This window comes from Littorina saxatilis, linkage group LG6 (genome assembly GCF_037325665.1).
Source record: "Littorina saxatilis isolate snail1 linkage group LG6, US_GU_Lsax_2.0, whole genome shotgun sequence".
Classification (NCBI taxonomy): Eukaryota; Metazoa; Mollusca; class Gastropoda; order Littorinimorpha; family Littorinidae; genus Littorina; species Littorina saxatilis.
The window spans coordinates 1,995,838-2,012,629 of NC_090250.1; the positions used below are offsets into that span (position 1 = coordinate 1,995,838).

The window sequence follows — 16,792 nt, forward strand, 5'->3', positions numbered from 1 at the left end:
TTTGTTGTTGTTGTTGTTGTGGGGGGGGGGGGGGGGGGGGGCTACTGCCTGCTACACATGGTCTTCCTCTCCTTCAGCTCCGTCGTCCGGTCCTTGCAGTGAGTGGAGGCATTCTTTGGGGGAAGGGGCCAGGGGAGGGAGAATGTATTTTTGACGTCTGTTTTCAAGGGAATACTGGTCATCGTGTACAGCAAGCAGCACGGAGCAAGAAGCTTCTGTTGTGCTGCACCACCACTCTGGAACTCTCTTCCCTTCTCTGTCAGACACTGCACCTCTCTCAGCTCTTTTAAACAACAGTTGAACACTTTCTTTTTCACAGAATATTACACCAACCTGGCCTAATGTCTTCTTCATTCCATTTCTGCACATACTTCTCTCCCATAAAGTTGTTATGATTGTTGAGAGTGTTAGCTGTGTATGTTTGTATATATATATATATACCGTAAAATCCCTAGCATAAGCCCACCCCCCCTGTGCACAGATTTAGGGCAAAATTGGGGGGTGGGCGTTTGCTAGGGATAGACCCCTTTGCACAAAGTAAGTTTTGTGCTCAACCGTGTAATTGAGTTAATGCAAACCCCGAAAGCATGTAAGTTAGGTCGTGTGAGTAGAAGTGAAGGAAAAAAGAGAAAAAAAAGGACTTTGAGGCAAAGAAGGCCAACCATGAGAGAGAGAGAGAGAGAGAGAGAGAGAGAGAGAGAGAGAGAGAGAGAGAGAGAGAGAGAGAGAGAGAGAGAGAGAGAGAGAGAGAGAGAGAGAGAGAGAGAGAGAGAGAGAGAGAGAGAGAGAGAGAGAGAGAGAGAGAGAGAGAGAGAGAGAGAGAGAAAAGGACTGGCTCTTCTGAAAACAACACGAGCATAGTCATTCATATAAATTTGAGTAAAAAGAAAATCGCCAGACCTTTGCAAGGACAAACAATAACAACACAATTCTGGGAAAAAGAAACTTGATGAAATGTCGAAATGTCAACACCAATGAAGCCCTTTCTTTCTGTACAGGGAAGAAATTACACGATCGTCTTTGGAAATGAAACGTTAACTGAACTTGGATTTTGTCTTCAAAAGGCCCAATCTTTCTGAGAAAGAAAAACCCACAAACTTAGGGAAAAAAAAGAGAAGAGAAACTCGAAAAAACATGAACGATGGGTGGGAGTGAGGAGAGGAGACAAAGAATAAGAAAAAAAAGGAAAGAAACACGAAAAGGTAAAGAAGGGGAAAAAGATGACTTTTAGAACAGTCTGCACAAATCCTAGTGAAAGTGAGCCTATAGTCTCTTTGAAAAAAGCAGGGTGGGCATTTGCTAGGTAGTTACCCCTGTGCACAACTTTTGGCCCAAAGTGGGGGGTGGGCGTTTGCTAGATGGTGGGCTTATGCTAGGGATTTTACGGTAGTGTGTATTGCATATATGATTATTGTGTGAACAGTACATGTGGTGATTTGTGTCTGTATGATTGATTTGTTTTATGTAGGTTGTACTTTTAATTGTTATATTCTGTATATGAGACTGTGCCAAAAGGTCAGGTGTCATGTCTACTGTCCCGAATGACACACGATTGCTGACATTTCACCATTGCCAACAGAATAAACAAATAAGAAATAGGTAGAAAATGAATGTGAAAACTGACTTTAATTGTTGATCAGTATTTTCTATACCACTAACAAATAATCTACTTGCACATAGCTGTTTGGCAAATGTATGTTGCATGGGACACACTGACATGAAAGTGGAAGATGTTTTCCCCTCTAGAGAAACTACATATCAAGTTACACTTTTTGTGCTCTTCCATTCCAGTTGGCAATCAATTGTTAACGCATGTTATTAGAAAAAATAGAACGAAAACAGATTAGATAGAATGAAAAATGTACTGGTGATGTCATTTGGGACATACTGACATGAAAACGTCACCTTTTGGCACAGTCTCATATATGTATTTTTTTGTAAAGGGCCTAGAGCCATAGGTTAGGCAATTAAAAGTGTCCTGTTATCATTATTATCGTGTTTGTGTGCGTGGCTTTGGCCAATCAGAGCATAACAATCCCTCTCAATGTATTGTTGACGTGTGTTTCTAGGGGGATAGCGGGCATCGTATTGGTGTGCGTTGCTGTGGCGTGGTGCAGTATATCCGCCTCCAAGCTCTTCGTGTCAGCCCTGGCCATGGACAGTCAGCAGCCTCTGGTCGCCTACCCCTGTGCCCTCGTCTACGGTGTCTTTGCTCTCCTCACCGTCTTCTGAGAACTACAGCCTCTCCCCACTGTGTTCTGAGAACTACAGCCTCTCCCCACTGTGTTCTCAACACTTGGGTCAATGGGAATGCATGATATACGCACGTGTAGTTGTGATTGAACTCTGGGGCGTGCTGAACAGTATTGGAAATGTTGCATTTACACAAACTTAAAAGTTCGGAGAAAGTGTGTAAAAGTTCAAGATAAAACAACACCTATGTATATGCATACACGTACACACACAAATGCACTCTCATATGTCCGCACAGGCACATATATATACATAAACACACACACACACACACACACACACGAACACACACACATACATACACACACACACACACACCACACCACACCACACCCACACACACACACACACACACACACACACGAACACACACACACACACACACACACAAATGAACACACACACATACACACACACGAACACACACACACACTCACACACACTTACACTCACACTCACAGTTACAACTACACAAAGATTTTCTCACATTATGTCTTTGAATTTTGTTTGGAACTCGGACAGGGTCTTTGTAAGTTCTTGCTTTTTGCCTTTCACGATAGTTTTTTTTTGCTATAATATATTCGTCGTTTATGTTTCTGTGTAGGCATGCACTGAGGAAGTGGGAGCTGTAGTTTCATACCTCCTTTGTTGCTTTTGTTCATTATGCTAATGCTGGGTTAGGGTTTTAGTTTCATGTATCGCTGTAGGTTTTGTTCTGTGTGAATGACAGTTCCTGCTCTAAGAATGCAAGATAAACTTGTTGAAAGAATGCTCACTGAAGGTGTCCATACTAAAGTGTGATTTTCCTTTTATCGTTCATTCATTAAACCTTCGAAATTCTGCGCAAAAAATAATAATTGTGGATTTCGTACACGTGTGTTTAACATTAACGGGTCGTGATAGGTCATCACGTACACAATGTATTTACAAAGAGAATGTTGGAGTTCTTGTGGAAACTGTCAGTCTTTACTTTTCGGAAATAAAAGAGAACATTAACGTTTATACTGAAGTGTGTGTGTGTGTCTGTGTCTGTCTGTGTGTCTGTGTGTGTCTGTGTCTGTGTCTGTGTCTGTGTGTGTGTGCGCGCGCGTGTGCGTGCGTGTGTGTGTGTGTGTGTGTGTGTGTGTGCGTGAGTGTGCGTGCGTGTGTGCGCGCGTGTGCTCTATTCCCAAAAGAGCTTGTCTTCTGACACATGCAAGTACACACATATCACTGCTCTATTCCCAAAATATCTGTCTGGTCGCTTCAATGGGTGGAAATAGAATCTATGCATAATGCAAACACTATCAAACAAGGAAGACCACCAAACCTCTGGTCCTCGAGATCTATGAAGGAAATTACTGTCAGTCTGCTAGCCTCGTCTTCAAAACCAGAGACTAATTACGGGCTGATTGATCTACTAATTACTTCCCGAGCTGGCGAGTGTTCGATCTGTGATCACTCACTTGTGCCTGCGTGCTTTCGCCCTTTCCTTCTGTCGACAGATTCTTCCCCTGTGTGATCTATTTGTGATCGTGTGTGTTGGGATGGTGCAGTAGGAACGTGGGCGTTTTGATGTGTGTGGAGGGGGGGATGGTACAGTGTGTGTTTGTGTGTGTGTGTGTGTGTCTGTCTTGTCTGAGTGGTGTGTGTGTGTGTGTATGTGCGTGCGAGTGTGTGTGTGTGCATGTGTGTGTGTATATATGTGTGAGTGTGTGTGTAAGAGAGAGAGAGAGGGGTTCTCTTTGTGGGTGGTGGTGTGTGTATGTGCGTGCGAGTGTGTGTGTGTGTCTGTGTGTGTGTGTGTGTGTGTGTGTGTGAGTAGTATAGATAGGCATGCCTATCTATACTACTTGTGTGTGTGTGTGTGTGTGTGTGTGTGTGTGTGTGTGTGTGTGAGTAGTATAGATAGGCATGCCTATCTATACTACTTGTGTGTGTGTGTGTGTGTGTGTGTGTGTGTGTGTGTGTGAGTAGTATAGATAGGCATGCCTATCTATACTACTTGTGTGTGTGTGTGTGTGTGTGTGTGTGTGTGTGTGTGTGTGTGTGTGTGTGAGTAGTATAGATAGGCATGCCTATCTATACTACTTGTGTGTGTGTGTGTGTGTGTGTGTGTGTGTGTGTGTGTGTGAGTAGTATAGATAGGCATGCCTATCTATACTACTTGTGTGTGTGTGTGTCTGTGTGTGTGTATCTGTGTGTGCATGTGTGTGTGTGTGTGTGTGAGTAGTATAGATAGGCATGCCTATCTATACTACTTGTGTGTGTGTGTGTGTGTGTGTGTGTGTGTGTGTGTGTGTGTGTGTGTGTGTGTGTGTGTGTGTGTGTGTGTGTGTGTGTAAGAGAGAGAGAGAGGTTCTCTTTGTGGGTGGTGGTGGTGGTGGTGGTGTGTGTGTGTGTCTGTGTGTCTGTGTATATCAGTATATTTGTCTATCTGTCTTGTCTGTGTGTGTGTGTGTGTGTGTGTTTGTTTGTGTGTGTGTGTGTGTGTGTGTGTGCGCGCGCGATAGATAGACTGAGAAAGGGCTACGTACATTAAAAAACGCTTCTCTCTAACAAAAATAGCAGGATTGGAACTAGTGAATGAGAGGGAGGGACTTCCAAAATGAGGAAGGGGTACAGGGGTGGGCCAAGCCAGATGCTGTTGACATTTAGCATTTAAAAGGGGTATTTTGTGTCTCTCCTTGAGAACAAAGTACATGTGATGGATAAGGGGTGGGGGGCTTCCGGAACCCGGGAACACCCTCCCCCCACCCCCCCCCCCCACCACCACCACCCCTAGATCCAGCCGTGCATATGCCATATCCACTGACCTTGCTGCTTCCCTGAAGACAGAAAAAGCTGGCCCTCTTGGCGGTCAGTCACCTATCTACACACATGCAATGCACATGTAACAATTTAACAGTCACAGCTAGCGTTGCGGCGGCGGCTACTATATTGTTGTGTATAGGTTGCAGGGCCGGACTAGGCGAAGAGGAGGGGGGGGGGGTTGCCAGTGGTGGCCCAGGGGGATGTCCCCCCTGGCGGCAGAGGCGGATCAGTTTATTTTATGACTGGTTTTTTTCAAAAGTATATTGTGAAGATATGGGTGTGAAGGCGCGAAGCGCCGAGCCGACGGAGCGAAGCGCCTAGCTTGCCCCCCCCGGAAAATTTTGAAAAAAAGGATGCAAAATGGTGCAATCTGGTGCATTCTGAGGATGATCATTACCAGTTTCAGGCAGCAGATTTTGTCACTGATTAATACCCCAAAAATTGAAACTCAATGTAAAATAAAGAAATGCATACCTCATTCAATATTTTTATTTTTTGGCTGGGGGGGGGGGGGGGGGGGTCCGGAAACCCTAGAACCCCCCCCCCCCCCCCTGAAGCTGACGGGTAGGTCATATTCTAAGATAGGAAAATGGTCGCTCCTTGCATGAAACGGCATAAAATAAGCAATAATAAAAAAAAAATTAAATAAGTAAGGTACATGTTTAGGCTAGGGGGGGGGGGGGGGGTGCGCAACCCCCATAACCCCCCCGGTAGTCCGGCCCTGGGTTGTATTTTTGCAACCTTTACCAGCCTTTTGGGGGCCGACCTGGCAAGTATCTTTAGATCCGCTTTGGGTCGTGTATCAAAAGACAAAATCTGGTCCTCGTTGCCGCCTGTGAAAGGTCCCGGTCACTGAAGATACGCTGTGATGATATACAGCATGTGACGGGTACGGGTTGTATTTTGCCAACCTTTCCTGGGCTGTCTTTTGAGTTGACCTGGGAAGTATCTTTAGAATTAATTTGGACCGTGTATCCAATGATAAAACCCGGTCCTTGTTTTCTCCGGAACTGGAGTAAAAGGTTCGGGCCGGGTCAAAGAAATCCACATTGACGACATGCGCATGCGCTGACGCGCGGCACGTGACTGTATGGGTTGTAGTTAGGTAACTTTTAGCAGTCGTTTCGCTTTAAAGAATCTGAGCTTTTAGGCAGACCATAATCCTGGCGAAAAGATCTCCATGGACTTGGAAGAAGAGGTGAACATCATGACTGAGTGTCCTTGTCGGAAATGTTAAGCGGCTTGTAGCGATTGTCCCAAAACATCGCACACATCAGCGACATCCGGTCTGCGTTTATTCCGTCTGAAGGTCAGGGTCGACTCGATGATCATTTCTGCATGTACACGTGCCCATAATTATGCCAAGACAGCCGCATCTGGCGAACAGTGTTCAGACTTAGCTGGAAACTATTCCAATACATTCTTTTCGATGCTGTATCTGCAGCTGTTCATTTTTGTATGTGTTCAATTTACTTACGTTTGGAGAAAATAAACCTACCTTTTGTGGAGAACTTGACAAGAGGCGAAGCCTTCAAGGCTCCCGTAGGAAATAGACAAAGAGTAACACAAACTCAATCACTCCGTCACACACACACACACACACACACACACACACACACACACACACACACACACACACACACACACACACACACACACCTAAAGTGTGGATGGTTACCTAAGAGGCGGCACTGGGTGCAGTGCCTTTCTAGTGCACTTGCACTACAACAGCACTGGGTGCAGTACTCGCTCCGGCATCGAAGAATTTTGCTCTAAAAAATGCACAAAATTTGACCTATTTCGTCGCCTATAGAGGACGGAAAGAATGTCATTTTGAACATTGTTATGACATTCTTTCCGTCAAAAAAGTCAATTTAACGGTGTTAAATGAAGCGACCATCCACAGAGGACGGAAAGAATGTCATTTTGAACATTGTTATGACATTCTTTCCGTCAAAAAAGTCAATTTAACGGTGTTAAATAAAGCGACCATCCACACAATTAGGTTGCCATCCAGAGTTTAGGTTGCCATCCACGTGTGGATGGTTGCCTTATGGTGATTTAGGCAACCAAACCTGTGGAAACATGGGTACACACGCACACACACACACACACACACACACACACACACACACACACACACACACACACACACACAAACATACACACACACACACACACACACACACACACACACACACACTCACACACACGCACACACAGAGTTAAAACTAACGCATCATATATATCTACTCCATGTATAATTTTCAAAAGAAGGCAAACAGATAAAATGACTGTGTATTTGTTGTTGGTGTAGTTGTCCCTGAAGGAGATCTTGTGCAATCCTCTCTCTCTCACACACACACACACACACACACACACACACACATTCACACGACTTTTAAACTGCATCAGCATAATTATCATGGCAAAGCTTATCTACAATCATTAACCTACCCTAGAGCTTGCGTATCAAGACAATATATTCTTGGAAACAATCTGTTCAGGGTAGATAATTGGTTTGACTTTCTTCTCGTATGTCAAAGTTGCAAAGTTTTGCCTATTGTGATTCTTTTTCGATTTTTCATTCGGCTCTTCCGTTTTTGTCTGGTCGATTTTGACGGTACCCTTACTTGAGCGGCGGTCACGTGAACACTGTAAAAGAAATATTTAATCCAAATGGTGATCCTGAAGGTTAGGTGAACGGCCTTCTCTGGCATATAAAGTTTTAATGAAATGACACGGGGATTAATGCTTTAATTTGGGTTTGAAATTTGTTGCAAGAAGAGAAAATGTAAGTTTTACGCTCTCACGGCAAAGCCATTAGGGGCAATTGTTGCAATAATGTTTTGGCCAAGTTTATATATATATCTCCGCCCCCCCCCAACCCCCACCCACCCCCTCTCTCTCTCTCTCTCTCTCTCTGCCTCTCTTTTTTTTTTCGATCAGCGTGTGTTGACCTAGACATAACAACAAGCAGGTTGAATCAACAAACACAGACAGGGGGCACACCAAGTGAAAGCTTTCCACATCAGTTTCCGACGAGGATAATATTCATCATCTCCCGACGGTATTGTGGCATGGCGTCGCCCACGTGACCTCGTCCTTCTGTTTGGTTTGTGTGGCCGAGACCTTTGCCCAGATTCAGTTGTGCTCATCGCCTCCAGACGTATGGCAAGAAGGGCAGCAACATAATATGGAAAACCCCAGTTTATTTAGTTTCTTATGTTTTCCTGACACTCTTTCTCTCTAGTCCATTTTCCCTGTTGGTGTTTTTTTTTTTAATTTTTTTTTTTTTACATTATTGTATGTAGGCCTACTAATTCCCATTCATCAAAATCAAATCATTGTTTATTCAGTGTACATTTTGTTTTTGCGAACCTTAACAATATTAGCGTACTTCGTGTTATACAAGAAAGTTAACTTTTTTAATGGTGAGGGCTAGACTGACGACAAAGTACTGAAGTAATTATTCATTGAATTATCCTTAAAAATAAAGATTCGTCTTATAAATGGTTGGAGAGATACTGACACTGACACTGTTTTTATTGTGTAGGCCAACGACCCATTCACAAACATGGTGGGAAATAGATGTAACTAAATACAAAAATAAAAATTACACACACAAAGAGACTAAAGAGAGAGACTAAGAGAGAGAGAGAGAGAGAGAGAGAGAGAGAGAGAGAGAGAGAGAGAGAGAGAGAGAGAGAGAGAGAGAGAGAGATGTAGAGAGAGAGAAGTAGAGATAGAGAGAGGTAGAGAGAGAAGTAGAGAGAGAGAGAGAGAGAGACAGACAGAGAGAGAGAGAGAGAGAGAGAGAAAGAGAGAGAGAGAGAGAGAGAGAGAGAAAGAGAGAGAGAGAGAGAGAGATTCAGATTCAGATTCAGATTCAGATTCAAAACTTTAATACAAAGGGATAAAGGTTTTAGGCAATGCCTAATCTTCCAACCTGTCCCTTTTAGACATACATGACATTATACATTATTTATATATTAATTTTATATAACATGTTTTAAACAGCCAAACGAATAACTAATTAACTAAGAATTTGTAATCAGGTTAAAACTAACAAAAACACTAGCTATAATTAAGTGGTTCATGGATTGATAAAATGATGATTAAGATGTGATGCAGTAACAGTTATGATTTTAAAGTGTAGGGAGAGAATTATTTTTGATAAAGATATTTTCGAACATTTTTTTAAAAGACGAAAGTGTTTGACATGTTTTACAGTACATTGGAAGTAAATTCCACACAAGCGATCCCCAGTAGGATAAACTAGATTTATACAAATCAATGCGTGGGAGCGGTAGCGTATAATTCAAAAGCCTCGCTCTACCAGGAGGACGCTCAAACAGGTCTTGGATGTATGAAGGTGTTTCATGGTTGTACATTTTGAGCATGAAAACACTAGCATTTAAAAAGAACTGCTGTTGTAGCGGAAGAATGTTCAGTTGAGTGTATTTTTCTTGAGTACCGGTAGTTATTGGGATCTCGGTTTAATAACTTTACACCTCTCTTGTGAAGTGTGTTTATTTTCTTTATATGAACATCACTGGCATTGCACCAGACAGTAGATGCATAGCAAATGTGAGAGAGACAGTGTGCGTGGAAAAACATTTTGAGGGCATCCACAGAAACAACGCACCAGAGCTTGTTAAGTAAGAAAAGGTTCCTAGAAACTCGTTTATAAACTGTATCAATGTGAGAGCGCCAGTTAAGTTCATCATCAATTACAACTCCAAGCACACGGTGTTGATGGACTTGACTCAATGCTAACTGTGCCATGCATAAGATTAAGACTCAGAGGCTGTCGCTGGTATTTTTGTCTTGTGGTTATTAACATGCTTTTTACATTTAGTCGACTAAATGTTTTAACATAGAGGGGGAATCGAGACGAGGGTCGTGGTGTATGTGTGTGTGTGTGTGTCTGTGCGTGTGTGTGTGTAGAGCGATTCAGACCAAACTACTGGACCGATCTTTATGAAATTTGACATGAGAGTTCCTGGGAATGATTTCCCCGGACGTTTTTTTCTTTTTTTCGATAAATACCTTTGATGACGTCATATCCGGCTTTTTGTAAGATAGATAGATAGATAGATAATTTATTGCCAAGTGTACAGTACATGAATGAACATAAAAAATACACGAGGAAAGCAGCTTGCTGTGTGATAAAAACAAAAATAAATAGCATTCATACATCACTGGCGCATAGCATCAAACATACATGGGTAAGACAATTTGGTATCACAGTAACTAATACATACACTATACAGACATGGTGAGAACTATGAAACTCTAAGAGCTATCGGAACCCCTAGGACCCCCCCACCACTCCCCCCCCCCCTCTCCAACCCCTGTTCCCGCACTGGTAACATACATCCCTCCCCCCCCCCTCCCCTCCCCCCGCCGTCCCACAATAAAAGTACGAAAAATAAGATAGGATCCCCCCCCCCCCCCACTATCAACTACTGTAAGAACTGAACATGTTCCATACTGATAAAATGTACCTCTAAAACAGCACATAAAAATAAACTCTTCCAACACATCACAGTGGTTAAAGAACGACTAAAACTACTAAAACATACTAGATGTGTATTCCGGTAATATAACCAGCTGCTAAAACATAGTCTGGCTTCATCGCGTCACAGTGGTGTCACCATACTAAAACCCACTCTATAGATCACAGTATGTAATGTCAGCTACTAAAAGCATACTCCTAGAACATCCTAAAACGTGTCACAATCTGTAGAGTTCATTTACCGGTTATTAAAAGCCAGGACAGCCTGGGGGTAGAAACTGTTTCTGAGTCTTGCCGTACGGCATCTGAGGGTTCTGAGCCTGCGCCCCGAGAGCAGAGGCTGGAAGAGATGACCAGCCGGGTGTGTGGGGTCCTGCATGATGGACCTACATTTCCTCATCATGCGCAGGATGTGAAGGGAGTCTATAGAGGGGAGATCTCTGCCAATGATCCTGCTGGCAGCCCTAACGACCTTCTCCAGTTTTTCTTTCTCAAAAGTTGAGGCGGCACTGTCACACCCTCATTTTTCAATCAAATTGATTGAAATTTTGGCCAAGCAATCTTCGACGAAGCCCGGACTTCGGTATTGCATTTCAGCTTGGTGGCTTAAAAATTAATTAATGACTTTGGTCATTAAAAATCTGAAAATTGTTAAAAAAAGATTTTGCTATAAAACGATCCAAATTTACGTTCATCTTATTCGTCATCATTTTCTGATTCCAAAAACATATAAATATGTTATATTTGGATTAAAAACAAGCTCTGAAAATTTAAAAATATAATTAAGTAGATGTGCAACGCCAAGGCACTGCATACCCCAGCGAAAGACAAACACCTCTCTCTCTCTCTCTCTCTCTGTGTCTCAAACACACACACACACACACGCACACACACACACACACACACATACCCCAAGTTACACACGTACACACGTACACACATACACACTCACTCACACGCACTCACTCACTCTCTCACACACACTTCATACACACAAAACACACCCCCATACGCACATATAAACAAACACACATACACACACATACACTTACGCACACGTACAAACACACACCTACCCACCCTCTCTCTCTCTCTCTCTCTCTCTCTCTCTCTCTTTTTTTTTTCTCTCTTATACAGACACACACCCATACAAACAGACACACACCCCCCACACACACACATGTACATAGGCACGCATGTACGCACGCACACACCCGCAGACACACACACACACACACACACACACACACACACACACACACACACACACACTCACACATTGACTCACACAAATCTCATACACACAAAACACACACTCATACGCACATACACGGTTGGGCTAGTGGTAAAGCGTCCGCCCCGTGATCGGGAGGTCGTGGGTTAGAACCCAGGCCGGATCATACCTAAGACTTTAAAATTGGCAATCTAGTGGCTGCTCCGCCTGGCGTCTGGCATTATGGGGTTAGTGGATGCTAGGACTGGTTAAGTTGGTCCGGTGTCAGAATAATGTGACTGGGTGAGACATGAAGCCTGTGCTGCGACTTCTGCCTTGTGTGTGGCGCACTTTATATCTCAAAGCAGCACCGCCCTGATAATTATGGCCCTTCGTGGTCGGCTGGGCGTTAAGCAAACAAACAAATACGCACATAGACAGACGGACACACACACCTTTACAAACAAACACATATACACACACAAACATACACACAAACTCATGCACACACACATTCACACACACACACACACACTCTTTCTCCCTCTCCCTCAGTCTTTCTTACACACACACACACACACACACACACACACACACACACACACACACACACACACACACACACACACACACACACACATACACACCCAAGTCACACACGCACACATACACACACTCACTCACACGCACTCACTCAATCTCTCACAAAAACTTCATAGACACAAAACACACACCCGTACGCACATATGGACATACACACCTTTACAAACAAACAGACATACACGCACACACATACACTTATGCACACACACACACACACACACACCACACACACTCACACACACACACGAGTACAGACTCATGCACGCGTGCGCGCACACACACACACACACACACACACACCACACACACACCCCACACACACACGAGTACAGACTCATACACGCGTGCGCACACACACGAGTACAGACTCATGCACGCGTGCGCACACACACACACACACACACACACACACACACACACACACACACTCACACACACACGAGTACAGACTCATGCACGCGTGCGCACACACACACAAATACACACACACACACACACACACACAAACAGTAACACTAACACGTACATGTGCACAAAATGAACACAAACACACACACCGCGCGAGAGAGAAAGACTACAGGGAGGCATGACGTCATGATGCATTAATTGACGTCAAAGACTTTCGACCGTGACGTATTCTTCTTACGCGAGCTTTATCCATAGACTTGGAAACTACGGAATTTCTACCCGTCCAAAGCGGCCTTGGGTGGCGTTTGCTCAAAAAATGGGGGCGCCAATTTTACCCACCGTATTTTTGTTAGTATGGTCCAAATTTTTGGTGAACTTCCATCTCCAACTGTGGCCCATTTTCGGGCACAAAGAATCCTTCTTTATCATGTATTATTCGGTATGCACATTTCTCAAATCGATTACAGATACCTCCAGCTTCGCTGGGAAAATTATGATCAAAATTAAATTTTTCGAAATCAATTTAAAAACACTTTCATCTTATTCCTTGTCGGTTCCTGATTCCAAAAACATATAGATATGATATGTTTGGATTAAAAACACGCTCAGAAAGTTCAAACGAAGAGAGGTACAGAAAAGCGTGCTATATCCTTCTCAGCGCAACTACTACCCCGCTCTTCTTGTCAATTTCACTGCCTTTGCCATGAGCGGTGGACTGACGATGCTACGAGTATACGGTCTTGCTGAAAAATTGCATTGCGTTCAGTTTCATTCTGTGAGTTCGACAGCTTGACTAAATGTTGTATTTTCACCTTACGCGACTTGTTGTTTTCTTAGGATGCAGTGCCATTCTGTTACAATTACACCAATCATTATTATTTGCTATACTTTCTTGGAGTACTTTTCTTATGAGAGAGAGAGACACTCAGACTCAGACTCAGACTCAGAACTTTATAACAAAAGGATAAAGGTTTTAGGCAAAGCCTATTCTTCCAACCTGTCCTTTATACAACACGTAAAGACGGACACACGTACAAAATATAGATTGAATCATATAAAATACAGAAATACATTGTATGGAATGTAACAATCGAACAAGACATTTCATTCACGAATAATGACTGTGTGAACGTGACTGTCTCTTAAACATTTTCACTGAAGTTGCATTTCTTATCTGTTGGGGGAAGCAGTTCCAGAGAATTGCTCCTGAGAAGGCTAAGCTCGATTTGTAGAGGTCTATGCGAGGTATAGGAGGGATGATTTTTTGGGACCCATATCTTTTTGTGGCATGTTTGAAATGTGATTGCAAATATTTAGAGAGAGAGAGAGAGAGAGAGAGAGAGAGAGAGAGAGAGAGAGAGAGAGAGAGAGAGAGAGAGAGAGAGAGAGAGAGAGAGAGAGAGAGAGAGAGAGAGAGAGAGATTTGTTCAAGGCTTAGTTGGAACTGTTTTTTGTTGGTACTGTATCTGTAGTCTGGATCATCCATCAATATCAAAGGGAATGTGTCTAATTAAAACACCCCATTCCCCGTACACACACACACACACACACACACACACACACACACACATATGTGCTTGTTGTGACTCAACTTTGATGAAAATGTTTTTTTACTAAAAAAAACCAGTGACATGTGCAAATTAATGTTATATCACTTCCAGAAAAGCCTAATTTCTAAAGTAACATTATGTTTTACATGGACTGAGGCTTTTTTGGGCAGACATTTTGCTGAAGTTCAAATACTAAAGGTATACTTCAACTCAACAATAGTTTGGGTAAAGTATTTGAAACACTTATGATGTAATCCTCGGCACACACACACACACGCATAAACGCATGCATGAACACACACACACACAGAGGCACAGACACAGACAGGTTCACACGGTAACACGCATCATGCACAGAGAGAAAACCTCAGAGACACACATAGCCGACACATAGCCGACACATAGCCGACACATACAGGTTCATACCAATATAAACAATAAACACATTACACCTTTTCATCAATTCTTTTATTACTTTTTCTCTCAAAAATCCAAAGTTTGAACCCACATTTTCAATAAATAGCAACCACACAGGCCCAACTTTCAAGTCAAGTCATTCAAACTGCTTCGTACCATCAGACACTGATGAAGCAGCTGCCGAAATAAAAACATCAGGTTAATTAATCAAACAGACCCATACACACAAAGGAAGCTCAGCATTAATTTTTAAACCAATCACACGCTCTCTCTTTCACATATGATCTCACACACACATGCACGCACACATGAAGGCACACACACACACACACACTCACAAACACGGGCAAGATCCATGAAAGGAGGCATTAGACCGATACACATCCCAAACATCAATGCAGACAGCACATATTGGGCGCATCAAGGAATGTAAGTAAAGAACAGTGAAACATCAGATCACAGGCAGCTTACAGAACAGGAAGTTGCAAAGGCATAGCGTATGCATCAATAGTGAAAGCTCGTGTGAAAAACAGAGGAAATTCCTTTTTATGACATTGTCTCAGGTATTTTTTTTTTAAGACCCTCTCCCTTCCCCCCCCCCCCCCCCCCCAAAAAAAAAGAGTTTTGATAGCTTATAAAGGGGTGTTCTACTGTATATTGAAAATGTCAGCTTCACTTTCATGTGAACTAGTTACATTGGGATGGATAACTTCTGCAAAACTATATTTATATTTAACCCACGGACATACTGCGTGGAGCACACACACTGACACACACGCAAACACAAAGAGTATACATGTATTTCAATAAATGAGCAATTAACAAATAAATATGAATACACAAGAATAATGGGCATGAAAAATCACAATCACATCAGAGTTAAATAAACAACTCATGTGGATTTATGGTTTTGCATATCGCACACAAAGCAAATAATATTTAATTCAATGAACGAATCTAAAACAATTCAAACATTTTAATAACCATACTTTAAGTTATAATGGTATCCCCCTTGGAATAATTTGTATCTATAAAGGACTCGACAACTCCACTGAAGTCTGGCCTTTTAGTCCCAACAGTTAAAACCGCGCAGAGTGCAGTCAGCTCCAGAAAGTAGAGTGGGTAAAGGGAGAGAATCGCAACGTTTGCCTGCATAGTAAACTTGTCTCCCTTAGCATATCGTGGAACTTGAGGCATTGGGCATCTTAACTTAATGGTGCTGTCAAAACCTCTCCAAGGAATCTTTGATTTTCTAAGTTAAAACATTAACATCCACTCTCAACAGCCATCCGAAAAATAGGGGCAAAAACAATTTAACACCATACAGAATCGTACACAAGCATAGTTACATCATGGTATGAATTTTGCAAGTGGATAATGAATGCTTCTTGAAATGTGAAAGTAGAAATGCAAACAAAACCTATATGATGCGCCTATACAACCAATCAAATGTTATGCACAAATGTACAAAATCCTACAAAACATTAGAGAAACACACACGCAATCACAGAGGAAAAAAAAAAGAAAAGAACAAAGACAAAAAGTTTAAAAAAAAGTTTAAACAAGATTGAAGGAATCCCAAAGTATGTACAACAGATCTGAATCAAAGAACAATGAGAACACACACGACGTACACGCATATCAAATGCACAAGCACACACACAAAGAACGCACACACACAGGCGCACACACACAGGCGCACACCCACACTCACCAGGGGCGGAGCAGTTAAGCCAGAGCGGGGGGGGGGGGGGGGGGGGGGGGGGGGGTGTTACAACCTGGCGTCCAGGGGTAGACCCCTTGTGGGGTACATGGGCAAGGCCCCGTTGGGGGGTCTGGGGGCTAGAGAAGCTGAAGAGTTTTAGCTATTTTGTGAACAATTTATGGCTTATCCTTGATTATAAACATGATCAACTGGTGTCAGCAGCCACTCATTATTTCTTTTAAAGTTAGTATTAAATCTTTTTTTTTTTTGACAGTCGGGGGGGGGGGGGGGGGGGGGGGGTTCCGGAACCCCAGGAACCCCCCCCCCCC

The 16,792-nt window shown here is 42.9% G+C and overlaps 1 protein-coding gene across 3 annotated transcripts in view; it reads left to right on the forward strand.

Moving 5' to 3' along the window:
- The window catches only part of LOC138968299 (protein YIPF5-like), a 167,599-nt gene extending 164,344 nt beyond the window's left edge, over window positions 1–3,255 (forward strand). For 2 of the 3 annotated variants that reach the window (XM_070340859.1, XM_070340860.1), the window contains one exon: window positions 2,070–3,255. In XM_070340859.1, the coding sequence (XP_070196960.1) occupies window positions 2,070–2,232 (163 nt within the window). In that variant the 3' untranslated portion in view covers window positions 2,233–3,255. The remainder of the gene's footprint in view (window positions 1–2,069) is intronic. The other variant, XM_070340861.1, reaches the window with a different exon arrangement.
- Window positions 3,256–16,792: the final 13,537 nt, after the last annotated feature.